Source organism: Populus trichocarpa, chromosome 4 (assembly GCF_000002775.5).
Source record: "Populus trichocarpa isolate Nisqually-1 chromosome 4, P.trichocarpa_v4.1, whole genome shotgun sequence".
NCBI lineage: Eukaryota > Viridiplantae > Streptophyta > Magnoliopsida > Malpighiales > Salicaceae > Populus > Populus trichocarpa.
The window spans coordinates 10490758-10517352 of record NC_037288.2 but is presented as its reverse complement, the minus strand read 5'-3'; the positions used below and the strand labels follow the sequence as shown (position 1 = coordinate 10517352).

The 26595-nt window shown below is 32.0% G+C and overlaps 2 protein-coding genes across 3 annotated transcripts; both read left to right on the top strand.

Annotated features, from left to right (window-relative positions):
- LOC112327329 (uncharacterized) lies at positions 1-3435 on the top strand. The gene is made up of 3 exons (XM_024600114.1): positions 1-208; positions 316-771; positions 3404-3435. The coding sequence occupies exons 1-3, from the start codon at positions 1-3 to the stop codon at positions 3433-3435; spliced, it is 696 nt and encodes a 231-aa protein (XP_024455882.1).
- A 3567-nt stretch (positions 3436-7002) lies between these two features.
- LOC18097682 (AUGMIN subunit 5) lies at positions 7003-17204 on the top strand. 2 transcript variants are annotated; one of them, XM_024600242.2, is made up of 10 exons: positions 7003-7909; positions 8967-9509; positions 10291-10432; positions 10791-10967; positions 11597-11809; positions 12401-12586; positions 12695-12854; positions 13742-13937; positions 14694-14810; positions 16414-17204. In XM_024600242.2, the coding sequence occupies exons 1-10, from the start codon at positions 7395-7397 to the stop codon at positions 16571-16573; spliced, it is 2409 nt and encodes an 802-aa protein (XP_024456010.1). In that variant the 5' UTR covers positions 7003-7394; the 3' UTR covers positions 16574-17204. The 2 variants fall into 2 exon arrangements, with proteins under 2 accessions (XP_024456010.1, XP_006384280.1); XM_006384218.3 differs by having other exon boundaries at positions 7004-7909; positions 14694-14826.
- The last annotated feature ends 9391 nt before the right edge of the window (positions 17205-26595 follow it).

The window sequence follows — 26595 nt, the reverse complement described above, 5'->3', positions numbered from 1 at the left end:
ATGGTGCCTAATGCAAATGAAAGGTGCAAAATTGACTTACAACTTGAATCATTCAAAGATGCAAAAAGGTTGTTTGGCATTGACGCTGCCAAGACAGCAAGAGATAAAAAAACTCCAGCTCAATGGTGGGATTCTTATGGGGATGAATGTCCAGAATTACAAAGATTTGCAATCCGAGTTCTAAGCTTGACTTGTACTTCATCTAGATGTGAGCGTAATTGGAGTGCATTTGAAATGGTGAGTTTTTTTTTTGTTTTTTATTTTAAATATTGAAATATTTGATAAAAATCTTATAAATTTGAATTGTTTATTTAGGTTCATATAAAACGAAGAAATCGTTTGCACCAGAAAAAATGAATGACTTGGTATTTGTAATGTGCAATCTGAAATTGAATGATAACCAAGTCAAAAAGCAAGCTGATGATTTTGGTATAGAAGATGATCTTTCATCTGATGATGATTGGATAACCGAGGGAGAAAAACATCCAAACTTTGATTTGCTTGGTGCTATTAACAGTGCAACACGAAGACAAAATGGTGATGAAGATGAAAGTGATGAAGAAGAAATTCCTAATGATGTTGAAATGGAGAGTCATGGTATTGAAGATGATTTGGACATTCAAATTGATGATATTGGTGTTGGTACTAGTAGTAGCACTAATGTTCATAATATTGGTATTGGTACTAGTAGTGATACTAATAATCCTCTTGATGCTAATGATATTGATGAATGCTTGAGGAATGATGAGGAAGATGAAGGGAATGAAGCTGGTTTTAGTTTACATGACACACCAGCAGATTGTTTGTTTTAAGTTTGTTAATTATTAGTTAATGAAAAGTTATTTTAAATTATGTATGACTTTTATTTGAACCATGTATTTTAAGATGTTTGAACTATGTATGGATTTTTATTTGAAGGCTTGAAATATGTATGAATTTTTATTTGAAGCATGTTTTTTAAGGTGCTTGAACTATGTATGAATTTTTATTTGAAGCATGAATTTTTTTTTAATGTATTTTAAAATTCCTTACGATTTTACGATTTTACGATCTGAGTTTGTGTGCGGCTTTCCGTGCCGTGTTAAAATCGCGATTTTAACAACCTTGATGTCACGTATAGGACACGTACAAGAATCTAATTAGGACGATATTTGTTATAAAATTATAAATAGATGGTGGTGCAGTTGTTAGTTAGATTATCATTGAGGTTAAGGTTCTCTTGCTTGTTTTTAAGAATGTTACAAGTAGTGTCACATGAGAGCATCTGCACCTTGTATTGTCTGAAGTATATTTATTTTGTATTAAGAGTACGTTAGTTTTTGTGTTTTAAAAATATTTTAAAAAAAATTAATTTTTTTTTGTTTTAAATTAAATTTTTCTAGTGTTTTCAAATTGTTTTGATGTGTTTGGTATCAAAACTAATTTTTTTAAAAAAAAACACTATTTTGATATATTTCTAAGCGAAAAACACTTTGAAAATTTTTTTTTACCACAATATAAAACGAGCTCTAAGTTATAAAGCTAAACACAGTATCAAGGGTCTCTTTAAGAGCGTGATAAAAAAAAAATTTTACATTTTTAATATATTAAAAGTCTTTTTAAGAGTGTGGTATAAAACGAGCTTTAAGAAGTTGAATATTTTTTGAGATTGTTTTTAAAAATATTTTTTTATTTAAAAATATATTAAAATAATATTTTTTTTTATTTTAAAAAAATTTATTCTTAACATCATAGTATATTAAAAATATTCAAAAATTCTAATTTAAAGTTAATTTTTTTAAAAAAATTAAAAATATAATTAAACCGTGACAGAAAAGAAAAAGGTAAGTCGAATGTATTTCCTTTCAAGCAATTAGTTTGACCTTTTTCCCGGGGATTTAAATTTCATATTGGGGGGGACCAGAATTTTAAAATTCAAAATCCATAGAAGGGGGTAAAGAGGGTTGTTTTCCAGTGCAGTTTACGATGGCTGGTAGGCTTGGTTATGGTCAATGGTCAATCAAACTCTTTTGGTTGAATAATCCATCAAACCACACGCTTGAAACTTTCCTCTTCCAAACCGTGTTTTATAAAAAGCCAATTTTTTTTTATTGTTTCACTAAAAATTAAATTTTTAATCATTTTGATGTGTTTATTTTAAAAATAATTTTAAAAAAATAAAAAATATATATTTTAATGCATTTCAGCATTAAAAATATTTTAAAAAATAATCATAACCACTCTTCTAAACAGCTACTATGAGCCATACTAATTAATTTAAGTGGTGATTTTTTTTGAAGGTTGACGATTAATTTATAGAAAATTTTTTAAGATTTTTGGGGTCAAAATCAAGAGAGATGGAGGTTCACATCCATGCTGGAATTTTTTTTAGTTTTTTTTTATAATCCTTTTGCTTGAAAAGGGGTCGCCCATTTCAATGTGAAAGCTTCATGAGCATAAAATAAAATAAATAAATAAATAAATAAATAAATTTGATCATTATCATGGATTAGGATACTTGCTTTGATTTCACACTTGACAAAAAATATTACATCTAATTTGGTGTTACGTTCTAGATAAAATTAGATAAAATTTAAATTTTTTTATAGTTTTAAATGATATTAAAAATAATTTTTTAAAAATAAAAAATAATTTTAAAAAATAATTGCTATTCAATCTCAAATATTAATATTACAGGATGTTTAATGGACATAAATAAAAACATTGTTATACGATGATGGAAGACATGACACCCAATTTGATTTGATTATGACAAATGAATCAATCAGATTGAGATTAATTTTGAGTGTTGTGAACGGATTCCAAATTCTAACTTATTGGTTTAGTTCTTCATGGAAAGGCGCAGCATCTTTCTTTATTTATTAATTTCCAGTTGCTTGAAATTACGAGTATAGTTTCCAATGCCTCTCTCTCTCTTTTTTTTTTGTTAAAACTCCTTGTAGATGGAATTTCAGATGCACAAGGCTGGATGTAAAGGTATGATTTGACGCTGCACTGATGTTTTTGGTGAAATCATCGGGACAGTTTGTCTGTCTTGTGCATGCCTGTACTCGCACCTTTTTTTTTTTATATATATAATTATAGTATAGTCTGCAATTTGATGAATCTTTTAAAATCTTAAAGTTAATAATTAGATAAATTTCTAGTGATTCTGAAATTTATAACACTCAAACTAGTAACATTTAAGAAGCAAACCCAGAATTTGATCAATTGAGCTACACCCCTTAAAATTATATTTTTACATTTAATCCCTCTAAAGGTAGTGTCTTGAGATTGATTTTTTTTTAATTTTATTACATTTAATTTTATATAAGATTTGTTCATTGTTCTTCTTGTTGATAATTATTTGATTTTATTTTTTAATTTTGGATGATTGATAATTTTGCTTTTTGATTTTTTTCAGTTTATCTTTCATGGGGTAACCTGATTTTATGACTCGAATCACGAGTTTTGAAAATTAGTCCGGTTTGATTTTGATTCTTTGTTTATTTTTTTATTTAAATTGATTAATTGTTTTTCAATTTATTCTTTAACATTAGGTTATCATACCATTAGCTTCGTGAGTTTTGCGACTTTTTTTTTTATAGAGTTATTTTGATTTATATCCCAAGTCATGGTTTAGTCGAGTTAACCTGTGTTAACTTATTTTTTTTAGTTTTATCTTTTATTATTTTGTTTATTTGAGAGTTGACCTCTATTATTATATTTATTTTCTTTTGTATGTTGTTATCCTGCTCTTGTAATCAAGCTGTGTGATTGGCTTACTGACTAGAATAGGAATTCTTTTATTCTTTTTTAAAATTAATTTTTTTTTAATTTGTCCTTCAACATTTGATTTGCTAGTAATTGTTTTTGGTTTTTTTTGGTTTTTTTCTTTATAAGGTTATTATGATCTTATTTAATTTTTACTTTGTTATCAAATAAGATCATTGAGATATTTTAAAAATATTTAGAGGATATTTTTTTATAATATTAACAAATATTTTTTTATTAGCATTCTCATTTTTTTTTTACTGTAGCTGAAATAAAATATGCATGTGCATGTATAATGAATGTGTTTGGTATTGCGGTAGCTGTTGTGGTTGTGGTTTGAAAAAAATTGTTTTATAAAAAGTACTTTTAGTTGAGGTTGGTTTGAAAAAATAGGTGTTTGGTTAAAACTGTGGTTAAAATTGAGGTTGAAGAAAAAGTAGTTTAATGTGTTTGGTTAAGAGTGTGTTTGGTATTGAGGTTGCTGTTGTGGTTGTGGTTTTAAAAAAATTATTTTATAAAAAGTACTTTTAGTTGAGGTTGGTTTGGAAAAATATATATTTGGTTAAAACTGTAGTTGAAATTGAGGTTGAACAAAAAGTAGTTTAATGTGTTTGGTTAAAAAAATGCTTTTCAAATTGAGGTTATAAAATATATATATATATATATATATATATATATATATGAATGATTTTTAATTTAAATATTATAGATTTAACTACTGTTATTACATTATGAAATAAATAATATTGATGTCAAATATTTTTTATTATTCCATTAAACTATGTGCAATGTCATCACATACGAAATAAATCTATCAAATAAGGACTATATTTTCCATGGTTTCTTAAGCGCGCAGCAACAAAAACTGAAGTTTTTGTTACGTCATCAAGCGATCTCCTTCTAATTTTTTGAATAAAACACAATTAAAATAAAAATAAAAACTGATTTTTTTTAACTGGGTCGGACCCGGCAAGAACATAATTGGAATTACGATCAAATTCCATAAATGTTACGTCATCATGCGATATCCTTCTAATTTATGTAGTGTTATTAAATAATATTAAATACTAGTTTTTTTGAGTAAAAGTCAATTTTTTTAAAAAAAATTTACAATTTCATTACATACAAAATTCATTTGACAAGAACTACAGTTTTCTAAAAAATTTTGAGCGTGCAATAAAATTAGGTAAAATATTATCATTTATAAAAATTAAGATTACAGTACGAGTAAATTTAATTCATCTTAAGCTAATTTAAAAAACAAATTCAAAAATATTGTTCACGTTCACGTGAATAGTATGAATGAAATCATTTAACTGTACTGGTTTTTTTTTTAAAAAAAAAACAGTGAAACTTTTTATGTTAATAGTGCAAGTGAATTAATTCACTCTGGTTTTTTGAAATTTTTTTTTTAAAAAAAAACAGTGAAACTTTTCATGTGAACAGTGCAGTGAATTAATTCACTCGCACTGGTTTTTCGAAATTTAAAAAAAAAAAAAATGAAACTTTTAATGTGAACAGTGCGAGTGAATTAATTCACTCGCACTGGTTTTTCAAAATTTTTTTTTCAAAAAAAAAACAGTGAAACTTTTCATGTGAACAGTGCGAGTGAATTAATTCACTCGCACTGGTTTTTCGAAATTAAAAAAAAAAACAGTGAAACTTTTAATGTGAACAGTGCGAGTGAATTAATTCTCTCGCACTGGTTTTTTGAAATTTTTTTTTTTAAAAAAAACTGTTCACTTTAGTGAACAGCTACAGTGGAGCCACTGTTGCTGTTTTTTCCAGACGAGAAGCAACAAAATGCTGCTTCTCCTAAACCAGCGGTGCCATGTGGGTCCTACCCACTGAAAGTACTTTCATTTTGATTACCAAACGCTTATTAACGTGGTTGCGGGTGAACCTCACCCGCAACCACGTTACCAAACAGCATCTAAGAATGTTTTTGAAATTGAAGTTATAAAATAATTTTTAAAAAATATATTAATATTGATGGTTTTTAATTTAAATACTGTCGATTTAACTACTGCTATTATGTCATGAAATAAATAATATTTTATATAAAATATTTTTTATTTTTCATTAAACTATTTATAATTCCATCACGTATAAAATTCATCGGACAAGAACTACAGTTTCCATGATTTTTTGAGCGTGCAACAAAATCATGTAAAATATCATCAGAAACAAAATTGAAATTACGATCAAATTCTGCAAATATCACGCCTTTATGTGATCTCCTTCTAATTTATGTAGTATTATTAAACACTAATTTTTTTTTAATAAAATACAATTAAATATTAAATATTTTTACTCTTTTTTTTTTCACTCTCCACTGTTCACAACAGTGGAGAGTGAAGTTTTGTAGAGAGTGAATTAATTCACTCTCCACTGTTCACAACAGTGGAGAGTGAATTAATTCACTCTCCACGCAGACAAGGAAAGCACCTAAAAGACTAAGGGAAGAGCAAAGGGAAAACAGAAGAGAGGAAAGTGGTTTCAGTAGGCCAGCCCTCCATCACCGTCATCATCATCTTCAAGTGTAGCAACAATTACGAAGGCTAGGGGAAGAACAAAAGGAAAACTGTTAAGAACAGCCCTCGTGGTTGAACAGAAGAAAAATGGTTTCAGCAGGCCAGCCCATCTGTCTCCCTCGATGCCTCCAGCAGCGCCACGCCCAGGTAAGAACAGTTCTCATGGTTTTCTCATCTGGACAAAATCCATCCATACCCGAAGCACTGGTCAAGGAAGGAAGATGGGAACAACTTTATACTGTGTTTATAAACACAATTGCATGAACAGGAAACGAAAAGCATATAATTTCTGCTTCAGTAAAATTGAGTTTTGAACGCAAATAAAGGTGGGGTCCATACATGAAAACTGCGGCTCATTTTGTAACCGAACGATATGTTGGTACTGTTAAATGAAAACGCTGCCGCAAGTGCTTAGCCAAACGGGCTTATTGTCTTACAGGAAAAATTAGATTCTCTTTAATATTTTGTTAGATTGAAAAATATTTTTTAATTTATCAATTCATATATTTTTTATATTTATTTTAATAAATATAAACATTATTTTTCTATTAATTAATTAAAAAAATATTATATCCAAATATTTTTTTTATTATGTTAAAAAATAACATAAAAGTATTAGCATGATGTGACTAGTCAAGTAAGTGACCACATAGCACTCGTAAAAATGATAATTTAATGACATCAATAATACAATTAACTCCAAACATTACTTCCTCAGAACAAAAAAAAATCTCTCTGTCCGAATCTCTGCGTTTTTTCTTTGCGTTTAGAATGTGATAAAAATTATTATTTTCTTAAAAAATATATTAAAATAATTTTTTTATTATTTTTATTATTATATCAAAATACTAAAATTAATTTTAAAAAAAAATTCAAATTTGAATGAAAAACAGTTTAACTGTGCCAAACGGGCACTGAATTGCCGGCCGAAGACAACCGGCGTGTTGTCTGATCTACTTGTCTTTCTCTGCAAATCTAGCGTTTCTTTAGAGAATCCATTTATTCGAAGAATTTAGGGTTTTGTAAACTTTTAAATTAAGAATGCTGCTATCTTAGTAGTGTTTCAAAAAATTCGTTGTTGAAGAAGCAATCGAAATCTAGTGTTCAATGCAGGGGTCATCGAGCGCAGTGGCGCAACCAGAGGCCATACTAGAATGGTTGCAAAAGGAGATGGGGTATAGGCCATTAGGACCGTACAGTGCAACCACAAGCAAATCTCAATTGCCTTCAATTGATGCGATGAGGAAAATTTGTCGTGGAAATATGATACCCATTTGGGGGTTTTTGGTAAAGAGAGTGAAATCGGAGAAAACGGTGGAGAATATAAGGAAGAACATATTGGTACATGGTAGTGGTGGTGGTTTGGTAAATGCTGGGAAAGATGAGGGGAGAAGTAAAGGAGGGAGGAGGAAGGAGAAGGTGGGCGGGGAGAGTGGGGGTGGTTCGAGCATGCCGGAGAGTAGGGAGGTGGCATTGCAAGAGAGGGAAATGGCGGCGAAGGAGGTTGAGAGGTTGAGGAGTATTGTTAGAAGGCAGAGGAAGGATTTGAGGGCTAGAATGATTGAGGTTTCGAGGGAGGAGGCGGAGAGGAAGCGTATGATTGATGAGCGTGCTAAGAATAGGTTCGCTTGTTTAACATGTTTCTGATGCATATGTTTTTTTTTTGTTTATTGATTAGTTAAAGTGATTCATGGTGTGCTTAATTGATAAGGAATCTGATCTTTGATTTGATGGTTTTTGATAAGAATGGACAATTAGTTTCTCTCAGGATATTTGTTCGTGCATGCTGGGATAGATCTTAAATTGGTTCTCTAGGTTTATTGATTAATTTAAATTATTAATGTATGCTTTATGGTTAAAAACCAAGGAAATTAGAGGAATGTGGGGTTTGGCCGGGATGGGTTTTTTTCTTGGTTTGGAGAGGAACGCAAGAATTTTGTTTGTTAATATTGGTGGGAATTAAGTTGAAAATTCCCATTTCTGGATGCATAGGAAATGTAAAATTTGTTTTGCAAAAATCTATGTTCAGTTCTAGAAGTAAAAAGTTCACGAGGGCACGTTCAAGATCAGATGGAGTGACAATATCAACTAGGATTAGTTGGATTCTGTTGCTATTGATCATTCCTAAACTTGTGTACCTAGATTGATGGTTGGCATCCGCTCATTGTTGTTCCTACTGTTCTTTACACATATTTCGTTGAAGTTTCGTGTCGCACTGCTATGGACCATGTTGTTCCTTTGAAAGTAAAAGATTTCTATCATTTAATTCTATAAATTCTTATGGACAAATTTGCTTTGCTTGGATACATATTACATGGCCATATCAATTATATAGCAGTTCTTGGTAGAAAGTACAAGTCAACATTGCCGCTTTGCATAAAGGCCTTTCCTTTCTGATTATAATAGTTTCATGTGCATTTGTGAAACTTGATATTGAACTTCAATTATCTGGGAAGCTATTGAGGGATGCAGACTCTGACATGATTATATACATTGGAAATCTATTGGTGTCTGAATCATAAACCCCCGATCCTCTTAGCAGGCACTTTATCACAGGAAAGGACAACTAGGGAGTGACAGTGATTTATTTTGTTTTGTTGAGTAACAATTTTAAAGAGGAATCCTTTTGATGAGGATGTAATCCATCCCAACCCTTGTGATGTGTCCTATGGGCTGCAGGCACAAACAGGTCATGCTGGAGGCTTACGACCAGCAATGTGATGAGGCAGCAAAAATATTTGCAGAGTATCATAAACGTCTTCATCAACATGTTGATCAAGCGAGGGATGCTCAAAGGTCAAGCATTGACAGTTCTATTGAAGAAGTTAGCAGTTTCAGTGCAAACAGTGAGAAGGAAGCTGTTTATTCAACCGTTAAGGGCACTAAATCTGCTGATGATGTCATTCTAATTGAAACAACTTGTGAAAGAAATATCCGGAAGGCATGTGAATCTCTTGCAGTTTATATGGTCGAGAGAATACGCAACTCTTTCCCTGCTTATGAAGGAAGTGGCATTCATTTGAATACTCAATCAGAAGCAGCCAAGTTGGCCATTGATTTTGATGGGGAAATACCTGATGATGTTAGAACTGTTATTGTGAATTGCCTGAAGAATCCTCCTCTCTTACTCCAGGCAATTACTGCATACACTTCACGACTGAAAACTTTGGTTTCTAGAGAAATTGAAAAAACTGATGTTAGAGCTGATGCAGAACTCTTAAGGTACGTTCATATTTTCTTGCCATTTCTTGTTGGCTCATGCAAGTACAATTTTTGTCAGATTGTTGGAGTGGCCATTTACCCTGCTCACACCAAAATTTCTTGTTACTTGTAGAATGTAATAATTTCTTTGTTGCCTTAATTCATTTGATCATTCCTGTATTTGATAAATGTGGATAGCTGCATAATTTCTCATTAACTGAATGGGGGCTTAGGCTTCTAATGCATATGATGGAGACAAGTCACAATGAATTGCAAGATAAGTTTTTTGTTGTGGCCATTACACTATGTGCAATAGTACCTAAAAGCAATTGTTTTGTTGTGATAAATCATGTGCTTGATCTGGTCCCCCATAACAAATGTTGTACTTTCTTAGTCATGTAGGTATGTGTTACTCGTATATTGTGAATTGACTAAGGCAGTCATGTAAGTAGTCTGTTTAGAAGTTGTTCTGGCAAGGCATTGATGAAATGGTATTCTTGTTATTTTCTTCAAATTGACGAGGACCATCATGCATCATGCATTCATGTTGTATTTACATGCAAAAAGACTGTTAACTTTTGTTACACTTACTGTAACTGATATAGTCAATTTTTGTTATTGTCGTTTCCAAAGTACATGGTAACTACATTAAAGAATATGCAAATTGTCTCCCGATTCTTCCACACTAATATGGATTCTGTCGTTGTTTATTACTGTACATGTCAATAACATAAATTTACAGTTGCTTTGTTGACTTGAATGTTCCTTTTACTTGATCAATAATTCTAAATCGCTTGATCAGATACAAATACGAGAACAACAGGGTAATGGATGTTTCTTCTACTGACACAAACTCATCATTACACCACCAGCTTTATGGCTATGGGATGATTGCAACAGACATGACTTATAGAGGATCACAAAATCAGCTTCTTGAAAGACAGGTTTTCTTCTTTATAGATGGTAGCTTTTGTATTTGAAATTTACCTTTTAGTTTTCATATAAAGCAATATATGTGTATATATATATATATATATATATATATATATATATATATATATATATATATATATAAATTCTTTCGTTTAATTTAATGCCTCCTAATTCCTGTACTTTTAAGTTATTATGCCAATGTGGTTAAGGGCTTTGGGTGCCAAACTGATACCCTCCTATTGTGAAAGGATATATAGTGGGTGCTTTTGCATTTGATTTTGTTTCTGTTATTTTATGCTATTGCTTTTATATCTGCACTCTCGTGTCTGGAGCTGTTCATTTGACATTGTTTTGCATGGTTGTTTTCAGAAAGCCCATGTTCAGCAATTTTTGGCCACTGAAGATGCACTCAATAAAGCTGCAGAAGCCAGGGACTTGTGTCAGAAGCTTTTAAAACGATTGCATGGAACTGGTGATGAAGTTTCTTCCAACTCAATTGTTAGTGGAGGCACAACACAGAACATGAGCAGTCTGAGGCAATTCGAGGTAATTGCTCCCATTGATTTGCGGTTAATAGTCGTGAAGGTCTTGAACAATGCTACGATGAAATGGTGGCTTTACCCCTTGCTTTTGATACTAGCCTGTTTTTTAGTGTTTGGTTATGGAAATTTGAGTATTTCATTGAAGTTCCTACTGATTGAGATTGTTAGATATACTTGGCATGCAAAAGTGTTGGTTTTCTGCTGTAACGTATCTAGAACCATTTGTTCTTCTGTGCTCTGAAATTTTTCATGTCAACCATCTTGCTCCTAACTAGTGATGATGTGTCATTCGTGCACATGAACTTATTTTCTTGAAGGGCGCAACATAATAATACTCATGCTCGACACACAGATAATCTATACTGCTTGCACTTACTCTAGGCAGCATCACTTTGAAGTTCATTTATATAGTTCTTCAGCGTGATATCAAGGCACTGACCTCACAGAAGCTTCAAAAACAATGGTTAATGCTATTGTACCTTAAATTAAGCGTACAATAAATTTACATCCGAGACATCATAATGCAAGTATGCCATACATTTTTACTTATCTAATACTCATTTAATCCGTTCATTATGCTAAAGATACATTTTGAAATTCCTTTTTAACTATTGTCCAATATTTTCTGTGCAGTTGGAGGTTTGGGCCAAGGAGAGGGAAGCTGCTGGACTGAGGACAAGCTTGAATACATTGATGTCTGAAATACAACGCTTAAATAAATTGTGTGCAGAGAGGAAAGAGGCTGAAGATTCTTTGAGAAAGAATTGGAAGAAGATTGAAGAGTTTGATGCACGCAGATCTGAACTTGAAGCTATATATACCACTTTACTGAAGTTTAACACGGAGGTATTTGATTTTGAAGATTTTTGAAGAACTCAAAGCATTAGTTTATCTGACATTTAATTAATTTAATCATATGACTGGATATTGTTAATTCACGTGTTAGAATTAATTATGAAGACTTGTAGGTCAAATGTTTCCTGATGGAGATCACTACCTTGAGTTTTGTGTGCGTTTGTCTGCATGCTTTTGTAGCATAGTTCAATTTGTCCTTTTCTATGCTATAATTCAACCTGGTGATTTTAATGTCCCAGGCAATAAGTTTTCTATGTTTCACAAGAAATGGGTGTGTGCAATGGGGATGCATCACATTTTGTTGAAATGTTTTGGTTGTCTGTTCAAATCGAGAGTAGCATAGCTTAACTTGTCTTTTGTATGCTAAAATTAAACTTTGCTGATGATTTAACTGTTTCAGCCTAAAGTAATAAATGACTCAAAAGAAATGGATGCGAGCAATGGGGATATATTACATTTTGTTGTTAATTTTTGGATTTCTTCCTTTCCATTTGTTTTAACCATTGCTTTCGCAGCCTTGTTAAACTCTTAAGAAATATGTGTGAAATTATAACACTTGTAAAAATTTCATTTGCCTCCTAGGATGCGGCAGCATTCTGGAAACGACAGCCATTGATTGCAAGGGAGTATGCATCAATTACTATCATCCCAGCATGTACAATTGTTGTGGAAATTGCAAACAGTGCCAAAGATCTTATTGATAAAGAAGTTAATGCCTTCTCGCAATGTCCTGATAATAGTCTTTACATGCTTCCTTCAACTTCACAGGTTTGTGAAATTGAAACAGCATGTTGGTTTTCTGGTATCAAATATTGCAGTATTTTTAGTTGTATATTCATGCTAAAAGAAATTTATTTTTTAATTAAATTCTATCAGGCACTGTTGGAGTCCATGGGTTCTAATGGATCTACAGGACCTGAAGTTGCTGCTGCTGCAGAGAAGAATGCTGCTTTATTGACAGCAAGAGCTGGTGCTAGGGATCCATCAGCAATCCCATCCATATGCCGTGTGTCTGCTGCCCTTCAGTATCCTGCTGGTTAGTTCTTACTTTTCTATAGAAGCTTGTTCTGGGCTATCTTTTTGGATTTTGGATAGCTGTTTGGGCTGGGCGTCACGTGTGATATCTGAGGTTGGGACTTTGGGCATATTCATTTGTCAGGGTTCCACTTAAAGGATTCCTGTTGTGCAAAAGGTTTGTAGATCTAGTTGCATCTGGCAAGCTGGAAGATTTGCATAGGCTGATCTCTTACTGAAGTGGAAGACCAATAATCTCCAAGAAGCTTTGAAAAAAAATAAAGAAGAACATTTGGGTTAAGAGCTGAACATGTTCATAAAATGATATAATTGTGCCTTTTCTTTAATAGCCTTATATCGATTTTCAAGGAAAAAAATAAAATAAAATTCAGAGGATATTTCTTGCAGAGGATTCATTATCTTCATCAAAGCGTGGTTGACTACATTCAAGTTAAGATTTTTGTCATACTAATGAAGCATGATAATTGTTGAAGGAAAAGATTAGTATTACCAGTTGGCATGCATAACAGTTAACTGTCTCCCGAGCATAAGTTGTTTAATTAAGAAGTATTGTTCCTTGATCACTGCTTAGTGATGAATTGAATGTTTGTGTGGATTCCTGGTATTTAGTTTGAGCAGCAGCAATATATTTAGCGGAATTGAATATTTGAGTTGATGACTTCTTCCCATTGGTTGCAATGACTGTCTGTTCTATGTGCATTTCTGAATACTGAGCCTGCTAAAGGTTGCTTTACATGTTATTCTTATGCCTATAATTTTGTTGACTATAACGTGGTTTTAACTATGTAAAATAGAAGTGAATTGGAAATGCATTCACTGACTTGACATCCAAAGTATGTGCTTCTTTTTATTTTCTTATGTTCTAAGTGAGTTGCAAATGACAAATAGGTTTGGAGGGTTCGGATGCTGGTTTAGCTTCAGTGTTAGAGTCCCTGGAGTTCTGTTTAAAACTTCGTGGTTCTGAGGCTAGTGTGTTGGAGGACTTGGCAAAGGCAATCAATCTGGTCCATATTCGGCATGATCTTGTTGAAAGTGGTCATGCAGTGTTGAACCATGCATACCGATCTCAACAAGAATATGAAAGGTACAACTGGACATGTGCATGCTTGTTTTACTGTGGTATTGTAATTATCCAAATGGTCTGCATTTTGAGTAAATATTTTTTATATCAATTCTGCCACTTTTCTGTTTTGACGACAAACATTTGTAAATTGTGCAGTTGTTGACATGGAACTCCTCTTTTAGACTTAGCCTTTAAACACCTTTCCCCTAGTTTCTAGTTTCTAGTTTCTACCATTTTGTCAGTGATTTGCCTGTCCTGATTTATGTCCTTCAATAGAATTACTTTCTGACGTTGTTGTAAATGACCAAACTATTTGAGTCATGAATATGTTTTGTGTTTCATGTGATCTCTCTCTTTCTCTGACACACGAACATGCAAACAATCGCTTAGATCTCATGTGCATGGATTTGGTTTCTTTTTCAATTTCCTTGGGAAATCTAACAGGTGTCTTTAAGGCACTTCATAAGAGGTTAATTATGATATTTAATGGTAAATGTTGTAACGATCAGACAATTTTAAATTTTGAAAATTTTATCTACTCACCATTACGCAGCCCATTAATTATCTGAAATAAGATTTCTTTTTTTGTATTAGTAATGTGACTGGATTGAAATATTCACAATTAAAAATTGTCTAATTATTATAATTAAATTACCAATAACTAATCTCTTAGAGTGCCTTAAGGACACCTATTAACCTGACCCCATTTCTTTTCCTATCCTAACCTTTTTTTTATGTGACACTGAGAAGCTTCACATTTGTTGTTATGTCATCCAGGACAACAAATTTTTGCTTGGACTTGGCCAATGAGCAAGAGAAAATTGTCGTGGAGAAATGGTTACCTGAGCTTAAGACTACAGCTTTGAATGCCCAAAAGTGCTTGGAAGATTGCAAGTACGTGAGAGGTTTGGTGAGTACATACTGTAACTGAAAATGTATTAATTTTGTGTTGCAATTCCTGCATGTTGTTTCATGAAGAGAGAGAAAGATCATTGAGATTTTGGGTTGGGTTGGAATGAAGATACTTATGTCTTGACTATCCATTTAATCTCTTGGTTCTTGATTTTAAATTGGAGGGACATTGACTAGATTACTGATGCTGTTTAAGCAAAATTTGAAGATGTCTGCAAAAGCAGATTTGCTTTGTATTGTGTTGATGTCTGTTGCACTAGCTGGTGAGGTTGCTAGGCTCTTTTATTTGGTAGTGGGTTAGTGGGACTTCTGGGTATTTAGTTAGAAAGATATATGATTCTCAAAACAAGTTAATTTCTGGAATTTGTAGATCAAACTTGACCATTGACCTTGTTGGGACCACTTAAAAAACATGCTTAGATTGTCTTTTTGTAGTAGGTTTGGGATGGGATGGAGTGTGGTTAATTCTTTGGATGATATCTCATGTCTTTTTTTCATGGTTGTTTTTCTTAGTTTATATGGTTATAGGAGGAAACCTTTTTTGTTTTGTTTTGTTTTGTTTTTGAGAGTCTGAGTCTTGTGTCATTGCATTATGAAAAGCACTCGTTCATGGCCATTTCTTTTGGCAAATCAAATGTGGAAGGCTAAGGCACCTTCTAAGTCCAAGAAATCTGTTAGGTTGCTGTTTTTAATAAGATAAGATGTTGGAGGTGCAGTGGCCATAGAAAAAATTGTCTTCATATGCATGTGTTACATGCCTTGGGTGCTGTCACCTTTTCATTGTATTCTTTTGTCGTGTTAAATACACAGAATAGGTTTTTTGCTTGTTTTGGTGGATATAGGATAGGAATGTCCTTGAATGTTAAGGATTCATTATTCATTCATATCTGTAGTGTGGGGGGAGGACATGTAAGGACTGGCTACAGAACAATATGATGAAGTTTCCACCAACAGATACTATGGTGTTATATAAGAATCAAATGTGAGAAACAGGCAGATGAAACAATGTTAAAGTCAAGATAGAGAAGATTAGATGGATCAGTTTGGGTGTCTATCTACTGGCACAAGTTGTTTTTTAGATTTCATGAGTTGTATGGGCTGGAGCAGCATTCTGTTTCGAAGAGCTAATCAGCTGCACCCTTGAGAAGCAAATTTTAGGACAGGTTAAAAACTCAAGAAATAACTGCCTAACAAAATGCTGATGCAAACAGAATTAATATTTGTTGCCATATCTTAAGCAAAAGGACAAAATTCTTTATTTGGTTCTAAAAAAAGGATCATGCCCATCAATGATCACTCACAAGGCTGTTTATACAATTCCCGACTTCGCTTAAAATTGCTTGCTATGTTTGGACTTAATTGTTGTTTTGTGTCATAGTATGGCATGTCTAGGTTTGTGGTTTATATGTTTTTCTGCCCGCTCTCGTCTGACCTATTTTTCACCATTTTCTTATGATTCTCGTTTCAGAAGTGATGGAAAGAATTGAGTATGAATTGTTAATCTAGTAATCTGTAACTGTAATTCTGGTTGTTTTTTTTGTTCTGTTCTATATCTAGCTATAAATCCTTGACATTGTTTCTGCAGCTTGATGATTGGTGGGAGCAACCAGCATCTACTGTTGTTGACTGGGTTACAGTTGATGGACAAAATGTTGCTGCTTGGCATAATCACGTCAAGCAACTTCTTGCATTTTATGATAAAGAGCTCATGTGAACAAGATCTTTGTGCACTTTTCCTTGTTTGACTGATTTTTTTTACCACTTTCATGTCAATACGGAAAATTACATTTGGGTCGCATGGGATACACTTGAGAATGTGATGAAGAGATCTTCGATGATATCCTTCTATTTAGTTTCCAGGATGAGGGAGGAGGCGGTTGGATGGATTTGGTATGTGTACATGAGGGTAGGCAGAGGCAATCAAGCACCATCGATTGGAATACTAGTCAAAGCATCCTCCATTGGCTTAGAACGTAAAAGGGAGTGGTGGTGGTGGTGGATTTCTGTACTCTGCTTTTTGGTTGAGGTATCTTGGCCTAGTGTCTCCCTTTCCCACTAATTTTGTACAGACTGGTTGGTTAGTGTACTATAGGGCATCTGTTGTCATTAAAAGTTATGAGGCGGTTTATGATTTGCTTGTTGTTTATTCAGTCTATATATGGCTTATAAAAAAGTCATTTCTCCTGTATTGATGGGTGGAGCTGTACCTAATCTCTTTTATAATGGAAGTTAGGAGGAAGTGTGTTCCATGGCGTGAAAGAACAATCAAAATATCTGACTGAAGGCTCAGAGCCAGAAGGGATGGCTCACTTGCTGTCTTAAATTTGTAAGGCTTTCTTTTTTAATTTATCGTAGTTGTCAGAATGGATTTTAACATGTCCTGTCCTTATCTTTTTATGAAGCGTTTTACAGCGGACATTGGGATTAAGAAACTGTAAAAGATAATGCTAGAGATACTTGACTTTTATACTAAATGATGAGAAATTTTATAGTGCTTAAACTCTAACTAGTGACATTACAGCCGACCACTCTGCCTACAAAATAACAGCACCACCCTCCTCCCCTCTCTCTGCCGACCAAAAAAATTAGAAAGTGGGCCTGTTCGTTGTTCTTGTTCTCGTTGCAATAGCTTGCCACCATCCCTATCTTCCCCCTTCTTTCTGTCGATAAAAAAAATTAAGTAATCATGTTCCTTGTTCTCGTTGCGAAGGCTGCATAAATCCTTTTATGAAATTCGTTGTTCATAAAAAATTAAGAAATTTTTTTGGAATTCTCTTGGCTGTTTTCATTGTTAGGCTGTCTAAAAGCCGTAAACTATTTGATTTGCTAGTGATAATGGATTTGAAATAGTATCAACTGGTTATCTAAGAGGAGAAAAAGTCATGTATAATAAGCGTCATACTTGGTTTTATCACTGTAAGAAGTTCTCGGGCAATGTTGTATGCTTCCATTCAGTGTCGTATATACTTTATTCAAGATTATATATTGCTTATTATTTATGTTCAAAAAAACATTTCATAGACTTGGCCTACTAATCCCTATGTATTAATATGCGTAGAGTATATTTTTAGAGTTATTCTAAGATACCAGACCAAATTCACTTGGTCATAATTGGTAGTAAATAAACTGAACTTAGACAGAGAGATTGAGTGATCAAAACTAGTAGTATTTTGATAATCCATGGAAGACCTTATTGCAGGAATACTGACAACTATTTCAAATGCAAGGAAGTCAATTAAACCCTAACTTGATATGTAAACTCCTAGATAAAATTCACAAAATTAATAATGGAGAATATTATGTTAAGTAAGTAAGTATTGGAATTAAAAGGGTGACTTTGGATTTTCGGAACTTGAAATAAGATGTTCATATGTTAACTTAAAAATAAAAGTGTGAAAATGGTGGAAAAATAACAATAAAAATAAAAATAAAAAACAAAGAAATGCATATAAAAATCAAATGAAAGAGAAAAAAAGGGAAAGCAATGTTCTGGAATATAATTTAATGAATTTCAATGTAGTCTGTTTAAACTCAGTATTAAAAATACGTTTGAATCTGGAAAATATGATCCAGTGAACATAGATGGTACAATGTAGACTCATGGCCCAAAAATTTATAAATTAGTTTTTATAAATTTGGGGTGAAAATATTTAAAAATTTATTTCAAAATTTTCAAATGAATTAATGTATGGTTCTACGCGCGAATGATTTTGATATCCAGTGTAAGACTGCGTGCAATCACATAGTTTTTAACCCGCAAGTGAACAAAATTTGAGGAAACTTTTTACTATAAATAGGGATGGAAGTTCCCAATGAATTAGTAAAAGATATAAATGAATTAAGTACATAAAATAGTATAAAAATTCAGATATTTGGCTTAAAATTACATACCGACTAGTTATACACTATAAGCATAACTTTCAATCTGATCCTTGGATCATACTGAAATTTTATGAGGAGTCTTATAGCATATTTATTTAGGGTAAGATAAAATCTCAATACAATCGAAATTAAAGAAGGCTGCATGAAAATATTGACAGCTGAACAAAATTGAAAAGGGTTCATTAAGGGTAAATTGGTCAATTGAACTTAAAAGTTGAAAAAATCAGCCTCTTATTCTTCCTTAATTTGCCGGCAGAAATGGAAAGAAAGAATAGAAAGAGAGAAAAGATCAGTTGAAAGCTAAATATTAAAAATCATTGAGATAAAAGTAGAAATTGGGTAAGATTTATGAGTTAGGAAGTGTGAAACACCAACCAATCTATCAAGCAAAGATTTAAGAGGAAACTAAATAAGGAAGAGTAGAAAGTCATATATGTAACTTACGACAAAGAGGAGAAAATTTGAAAGAGCAGAAAAAACTTTGACTAGTTAACTTTCAAAGTCTATTTTATTGTCAGGTAAGAAATTCTAAGCTTGTTTAAACAATTTTAAATGAAAAGAAATGGATTTAATGCATATTTCTTAGATTTTTTAATTAGGGTTCTTAGGAGAAATTTAGAGAATTTAAAAAATTGTGTGGATATGATGTAATTAAGGTGCAGTAGAGTATGAATGACCTAGTTTTATGAATGTATAAAGAAGAAATTTGAGTGCTTGTACCTGGGGAGGAGTTTCAGCCAAGAGAAGGAAAGAATGAGGAGAGGCATAACTACTTTAAATTCTTGTTTATTTCTTGTAATTCAATAAAATATTTGAAGTAAATATTATGTCAAAGGCATTAAATTGAATATTTGAATTAAAAAGATGACTTTGGATTTTGGAAAATTGAATTAAAATTTTCAAGTGTTAATTTTAAAAATGAAAATATGAAAAATGGTCAGAAAAAAATATACAAAAACACGAATAAAAATTAAATATAAGTGATGTATGAGGAAACAAAGGTATCAGAATATAATTTAATGAAATTCAAAATAGCCCAACTTAAATTTGATATAAACAAGTGATGGAATCTGGAAATATTACTCGCGAACATAAAAGGTAAAATGTAAATTCCTAGTTGGGAAATTGATAAACTAGTGCTAAATATGTAGAATGTTTAATAATTTAGGGTGAAAATAGTTAGGAAAATATTTAATAATTTTTAAATAAGTTAATGTATGGTTTTACGTGTAAATGACCTTGACAGCTGATATAAGCCATGCGTACAATCACACAGTTTTTAACCCGGAAGAGGAAATAGTTGAGGAGAATTTTTAGTATAAAAGGGGATGAAAGTTTTTGATGAATTATTTGGAAAATATTGATGATTTAAGTAGATAAAACAGTACAAAAACTTGGATTTTTGGCGTAAAAATAACATACTGACCAGTTTTATGGTATCAAACATAACTCTCAATCTGACTGTCGAATTGAGAGGAAATGTTATGTGGAGTATCTTGACACATAGTTCCACCTAAGGTTAAAATTTCAGGGAAATCGGAGGTTAGAAAGGCCTCGCGAGAATAACAACAGATTGGACAAATTCATGGGCTCATTCAGGGCAAAATAGTCTTTTAGCCACAAAACATAGCTCTCCTTTCCTTTAAGTTGATGGGAAGCTGCCGGGGAAAAAATAAAGAAAAAAAAGGAAGAGAGAAAGGCTTACTGAACATCAAAATCCTGGGTGAGATTATAGGAATTGTGAGAGTAAAGTAAGAGTAGACAAATCCAATGAGAGGAGCATTATTTGAAGGGCTTGACAATATAGTTTTAAAATCCGGCCCAACAGGTCAACTCGGGACCGCAACTGGGCCGGGTTTATGAAAAAATAAGGGAAGTCAAAAACCCGGCTGACCCGGTGACCATGTTGACCTGGCAAGATCTGGTCGAAAACTCAGTTGTAACCCGTTGACTATTTATTTATTTATTTTAACCAAAACGATATTGTTTTGATTTATTAAAAAAATTGGGATTGACCCGGTGACCTAGTCAAATCCCGTGACCTGGGCCGGGTTTAAAAACACTGCTTGAGAGAGGAAGACATGAGAAAGAAAGTGACGACCAGAGAGAGAAAGAAGGGATTGGTGAAGGAAAAAGAAGAGGAGTGAAGAAAAGTCGGCATGTTAATGTTCGAAGTCCATTTTATCGTATGGCAAGGGGTTTCAAACTTATTTATAAAAGTTTCAATGAAAAGAAATAATGTTAATGCATGGTTTTTTGATTTTTAGTTAGGCTTAATAAAATTAAAATTAGGGAAAATGAGATTTTATTGTTAATTGATGAAACTAGGATGTATTAGGTTATGAGTAATGTATAATGATGGTTAAATTGGTTCAATTATTAGAAGAATTGAAAAAGATTTAGAGTATCACCTATTATTTTGGTCACTAGAACTTTATTTGGTCTTCATAATCTGGATAAAAGAACTAGTTATGTATAGGGAGAACAATATCAACTATAGTATACCCTATCTAAGGTAAGCTGCATTGTTTATTTATCTGATTACTAAGGCACTGTTATGTTTTTCTAATAATTGGTTTGTCTATTGGTTAAAAGTCGGTCCACACCAGTAGAGTTAACAATGATATTATGGGTCAAGCTTAACCATTCTAAAGTCTAAGCATATTTTTGCATTTGTTTCTTTTAATATATGAAATATATCTTACATGTGAGTTCATAATTCTTGGTATTAAAATAAAAATATTGAATTTTTTGGTATTTTTGAAATGTAAGCCAAATTGTAATGGATTTAATAGACTTTATTAAATTCAAAAATAAATACAAAGATGTAAAAAAAACTATTTTTCTTGAATCTTAATATTAAAAAATATGCTAAATCATGCGGTGGTGTATTTTTTTTATTTTTTAGTCTATGCAAAATTTGGGTTTAGGGCAAAAATCTCCCCCTTAAGAAGATCAAGACGGGTACTGCAAAAATAAAATAAAATCCAGAACTGTTCAAGTGTTTCAAAAATTGAAAACAACTTATTCCCTTTAGTTGCACTCTTCTTTCCAAAATAAAACCATTACTTCATAACTTTATTTCATTACACAAAATCACATGCATATGCTGACAATGTAGTCTTGGAACAAAGAAGTCATCACTTAGCTACGGGTCTGTGACTAAACCAAGACATCAATTACACGAACAAGGAAAGGAGCAAGGAAAGGAATCAAAACGAAATTTCACCTACTGGCTACTGCTGTATCATGCCAAGAAACATTGGTTTTTTACTAATCACATTTTATGGGAAATGAAGTTGTATGGCTTGAACCAAACTTGTAAGCTGGAGCGAAACAATTGTTGCTACTGCTGTGATCATTTTCAAGGCTAACACAGTTTTGTAATTCCACCTTTATTTTGCAATGGAATGGGTCGAAGATCGCTTAACAGATCCAAGTTTAAAGTTCAGTCCAAACTCAATCTAATTAACCTACTTATATAAGGAAAAGTTGTTTTCTCTCCTTTAATTCATGTGGCTGCTGTGACCCTCCCCTCGTTAAACCATTGAAAAAATGATATTACCTTTTCTTATCAGCAAGGCCATTGTTTTTCATTGAGAGAAAAAAAAGAGTAAAATATTGTTCTAATCTATAATATTTTGTTTATTGATCCGACTCAATCACTGCCCTCTTTTAAATTATTTTAATATATTGTTTTACTTCTCCTCCTCTCTCTCTCTCTCTCTCTCACTCTCAATCATCCTTTTTGTGCACCTCTCATTAATTGTAACACTTCAATTTATTTTCGTTCCCTTTATCTCTTGTAATTTAACTTATTTCTTTCCTCCATGCAAACCTTTTATTTGAACGTATAGATGACCTCTCATTGTATTGCATTCTATGATCTATTTTATCAATTAAGTTTCTCATAATAATGGATTAACTAAAAATTAATTACTCTTTTTTCATTACTTAAATCGAAGATGACCGTGTTAATCTTTAAAAAAAAAAAAATGATCTCGGCAAGAATTAATAGTTAGTAGAAATTATTTAAAAATTACGATAATAATTATTAATAATGATTTTAGAAAAATTAATTAGTTTGGAAAAATTATGGTGATCATTATTACTATAATTAATTAATAATATATTTTAATTTATGAATATTAATTATTTTGGGCTAATCAGAATTTTATCATCTTTTTTTTGTATTTTACAATAAAATAAATTTGTTATCTGCAAGCTAAATAGAAAAGTTATTATTTGATATATTAAACTTATAATTACTTCTATTAGTCCCATTGTTCTATAATTACTTCCATACCATCAACTTATTTGCTATAATATGCTGCAAAAACAATTACAAATCTTCAAAAAACAAACTCATAAAACCTCTTTGATGGTTAGAAGTAACAATGGACCTTCTTGGAAACATTGGGAAAGTCTAAACCACAGGGGCTGAGTCCAATTACTTGACACAGTAAACGAGTGACATCAACATTAACCCCACTTTCCAGTTTCTCAAGGCCGAGGGTAATTGGACCCTTTTGTTTGCAATTAATTAATAATACTTTAGGAGTATATGGTATAATTATTTTTTAAAATATTTTTTATTTGAAAATATATTAAAATAATATTTTTTAAAAAGATATTAAGATGTAAAAATAATCTAAACACGTTAAAAAATTTCAAATTTTAACATACTCAAAACCCAACAGGACCTTCATCTTCATTCATTTCATATTGTTGAAAGAACATATAGAATGGAATCCCTGCTATTCTCCACAATGCACTCAAAACTTCGAAAAGGATTGTTATTTTCTCTCTTTCAGACCCTTACATTGTAAGAGAGTATCTGGTAGTTCAACTAATCAGGTTTTGAGTTTATTTTTTAATGATCACGAGTTCGAGTCCTCTTAAAGTTATTGAAGGCTTATATAATTGTTAATTTTAAAGCCCGTGGAATTAGTCGAGATACGCGTCCGGCTACCGACGTTAATAAAAAAAAAAAGAATGAGCAAGTTTCTAGTTTCCGTCATGCCTTTTATCATTAAAATCAAAGGGAAGCATAGATAAATATCTTCCAAAGACTTGATATTTCTCGAAAGAAAAGCAAACAGCCACAGTCATGTTCAGCCAAAACTCCTATCCTCAAGCAACCAACCCCCATGCTCTGGCGAGACTGCTATCTAGTAGCTTGCACCGACTCTCACATTTTTTCTTTTAATTTTTTTTTAGAATTATCCCAACTTTACTAGTACATTAATAGTAGAACAATACTCAATTGATGGATTATTTCATATAGAGATTTTGTTTGTGAATCAGAACACTAAAAAAATTAGAATGGCGGCAAGCTGTGGATCTTAAAGGGTGGCACTTCACGAGAAGCAGACAAGAAAGAGATGACTACCAGACATATAGATTCTAAATGGGCCCGTGAAGGTTTGGCATTTTTGTGTTTAATTTCAATGCACCCGTGAAGATTAAGACTGGCCTTTGGAATTTGAGGAAAAAGATTGCGGTTTTTCTTTTATATAAGAACAATTCTTTCGCTATCACAACCCCTCTTGCAGTACGTTGTTCATACTGCGAATCTCATGATATCACATGCAAACGTATTTCAGCGGTGATTGTCCTTCTTCAGGTCTGAAGATAAGCTTGTGTCTGCATCGTGAATATATATATAATCCTTTTAATTATTTTGGTTCATTCGCTTCGAAAAGTGCTTTAGATTTTTAATTGATTCTTGTTAATTTTATACAAGATGAGGCCATTCTTATTAAACATAGGTAAATCTTAAAACTGATCGTTTCAGTTCTTTACCTAACTCAAGTTTTCAATTAAACTGCGTAGGAGCTGACTCGATTTAAATTGATTGATTTTATGGATTCAAAGATAACCTGTATGACCGGTATTACTTGTAATTGTTGCATTTAAGTGTGGAAATCCTTTTTCTTATCATACTAGGTTGATCTTCTTCATCTTTTCCTCTCTGATTTTTCCTTAATTTACCCACACTCATTTTCAAGTTAAAAGGAAGAAAAATTATATCTTCTTCCTTCGAGCCAAGATCAGCTTTTAGCAATAAGTGTGCCACCTCAAAGCATGCATTCTTAAATGTTTCAACATTGTAATATACATGACATACTTCTTCAAATTCAATACTCTTATAATACACACAAGACACCATATACTTAATGGAATTCCAGTCAATATCCACTCATCACAAGAGCACTATCATTTCTTCAAATCAATAAAAAGTCTAGTTTTATCCTCATATACTTGATATTCATCAGAACTAGCTAGTTAGAATCATTCTCATGTTTATCGCCATTTTAATATATTTATCTAGTATTTTCTTGATATAGGGTGTGCTTTTTGATTCCCAAGTTGAGGTCTGAATAAATCTATCATGAAACCTAGCTAGAAGTTTCATCCTTTTTTTATGCTAAAATAACAATTTGCAAACTCCTATATTTCCTAACCCAACTATTAAATGATTGTGCTATATTGTTAGTTACATTCTCTACCTTAATTTGATAGTCAAACATAAGCCTAAACCAATGCTCAAAAGGGATTTTATTTAACCAATTCAAAGCAATAACATCCACATCTTTGATATCCTTCATGAAATTGTCAAAATTAAGAATAGTGTAAGCTTTTAATGCCCTCCAAAATCCAATCTTGAGTTCCGAACCTTGAAATCCTTTTTTCCTCATATTGACATAAATATGCCTTGAATAGTACATGTGTGATACAATAGGGAATATCTCTACAACTACTCCAGGTAGACTCTAGTTTATAAAAATCTCAGTTAGAAAAAAGCATTATAAGCATTATACGCATATTTTACTAAAAATATAATTTACACATATTATGCAAAATGTCTTCTGATGTATGTCATGCTTAATATATCTATAAAATGCATATAAAAAAATCATCATGTGTTGTTATTTTCATACTCAACAGCAATACACGTGATGAGAAACAATCCATTGTTGTCATTCAATACCATTGCAGATAATAAAAATCCTCTCTTTTATACATAGACCTTTAAGATGACATCTATCTATACCAATGAATGATCTACATCCATTTACAAAGTCCTTGTTCATCATTTTCAAGCAAATATAAACCATCTAAAACTCCCTTTGTGAATGCACTTTCGAGTTGTAATTAGGGTCAAACCTTAAAAATACATCTGACCCTAGATTACATTGCTTTAACAATTGCACTTATTGAGGGAGTCTTTTAAAAGACTTTTTATGGCTTCATTTGATAAACTCTTTCATCTTTGTTCTAGCTCTCTATAATTGCATTGATTGTGGTTTAATCCAAAACTTATCTTCTAGAATGGTATCGATGACTTTATTTGAGATATTTGGGTCAACACTTAATATAAGCAATGATGTTTTTGCAATCATGTTGAATTAACATCTTTTATACTTGCTAGCTAAATGCAACTATGTTTCTCTCTTAAGAACTTAACCATGAATGTATTGAAACCGGAAATGAGAGAAGTATATATTCGCCAAGAACAACCATCACCCATAAATGTTGTTGTAACCTTTGGTTTCTAATTAATATACATTTCAAGTGATAATCATGTTTCACTTCATACTCTTTCAACACTTCTTTAAATTCATTTATATTGCTGAAAACATAAGATTATTTAAACTTAATGGAACCATCAACTCTAACCTTAAACTTTTTATATTTAAAATTAGTTATAGGATCAATCTTCCTTTTCATCTGCTTTTTACACTCATTAACATTGTCTTTATTAACAAACTCATCACTACCATCACTTTTAGATTTCTCACAACCTATATCATCATCATCATCATCATCATCATCATCATCAGTACTAATATTCCATGTATTTTTTTTTATCTAAAGAACC

Excerpts from the sequence above, each read along its gene's own strand:
- LOC112327329 (XM_024600114.1), top strand. The coding sequence starts at position 1 with ATGGTGCCTAATGCAAATGAAAGGTGCAAAATTGACTTACAACTTGAA. Across the intron at positions 209-315 it reads GACTTGTACTTCATCTAGAT|GTTCATATAAAACGAAGAAA; the intron begins GTGAGCGTAATT and ends TTGTTTATTTAG. Across the intron at positions 772-3,403 it reads AGATGAAGGGAATGAAGCTG|TTTATCTTTCATGGGGTAAC; the intron begins GTTTTAGTTTAC and ends GATTTTTTTCAG.
- LOC18097682 (XM_024600242.2), top strand. The coding sequence starts at position 7,395 with ATGCAGGGGTCATCGAGCGCAGTGGCGCAACCAGAGGCCATACTAGAA. Across the intron at positions 11,810-12,400 it reads TACTGAAGTTTAACACGGAG|GATGCGGCAGCATTCTGGAA; the intron begins GTATTTGATTTT and ends TTTGCCTCCTAG. Across the intron at positions 14,811-16,413 it reads AAGTGCTTGGAAGATTGCAA|CTTGATGATTGGTGGGAGCA; the intron begins GTACGTGAGAGG and ends TTGTTTCTGCAG.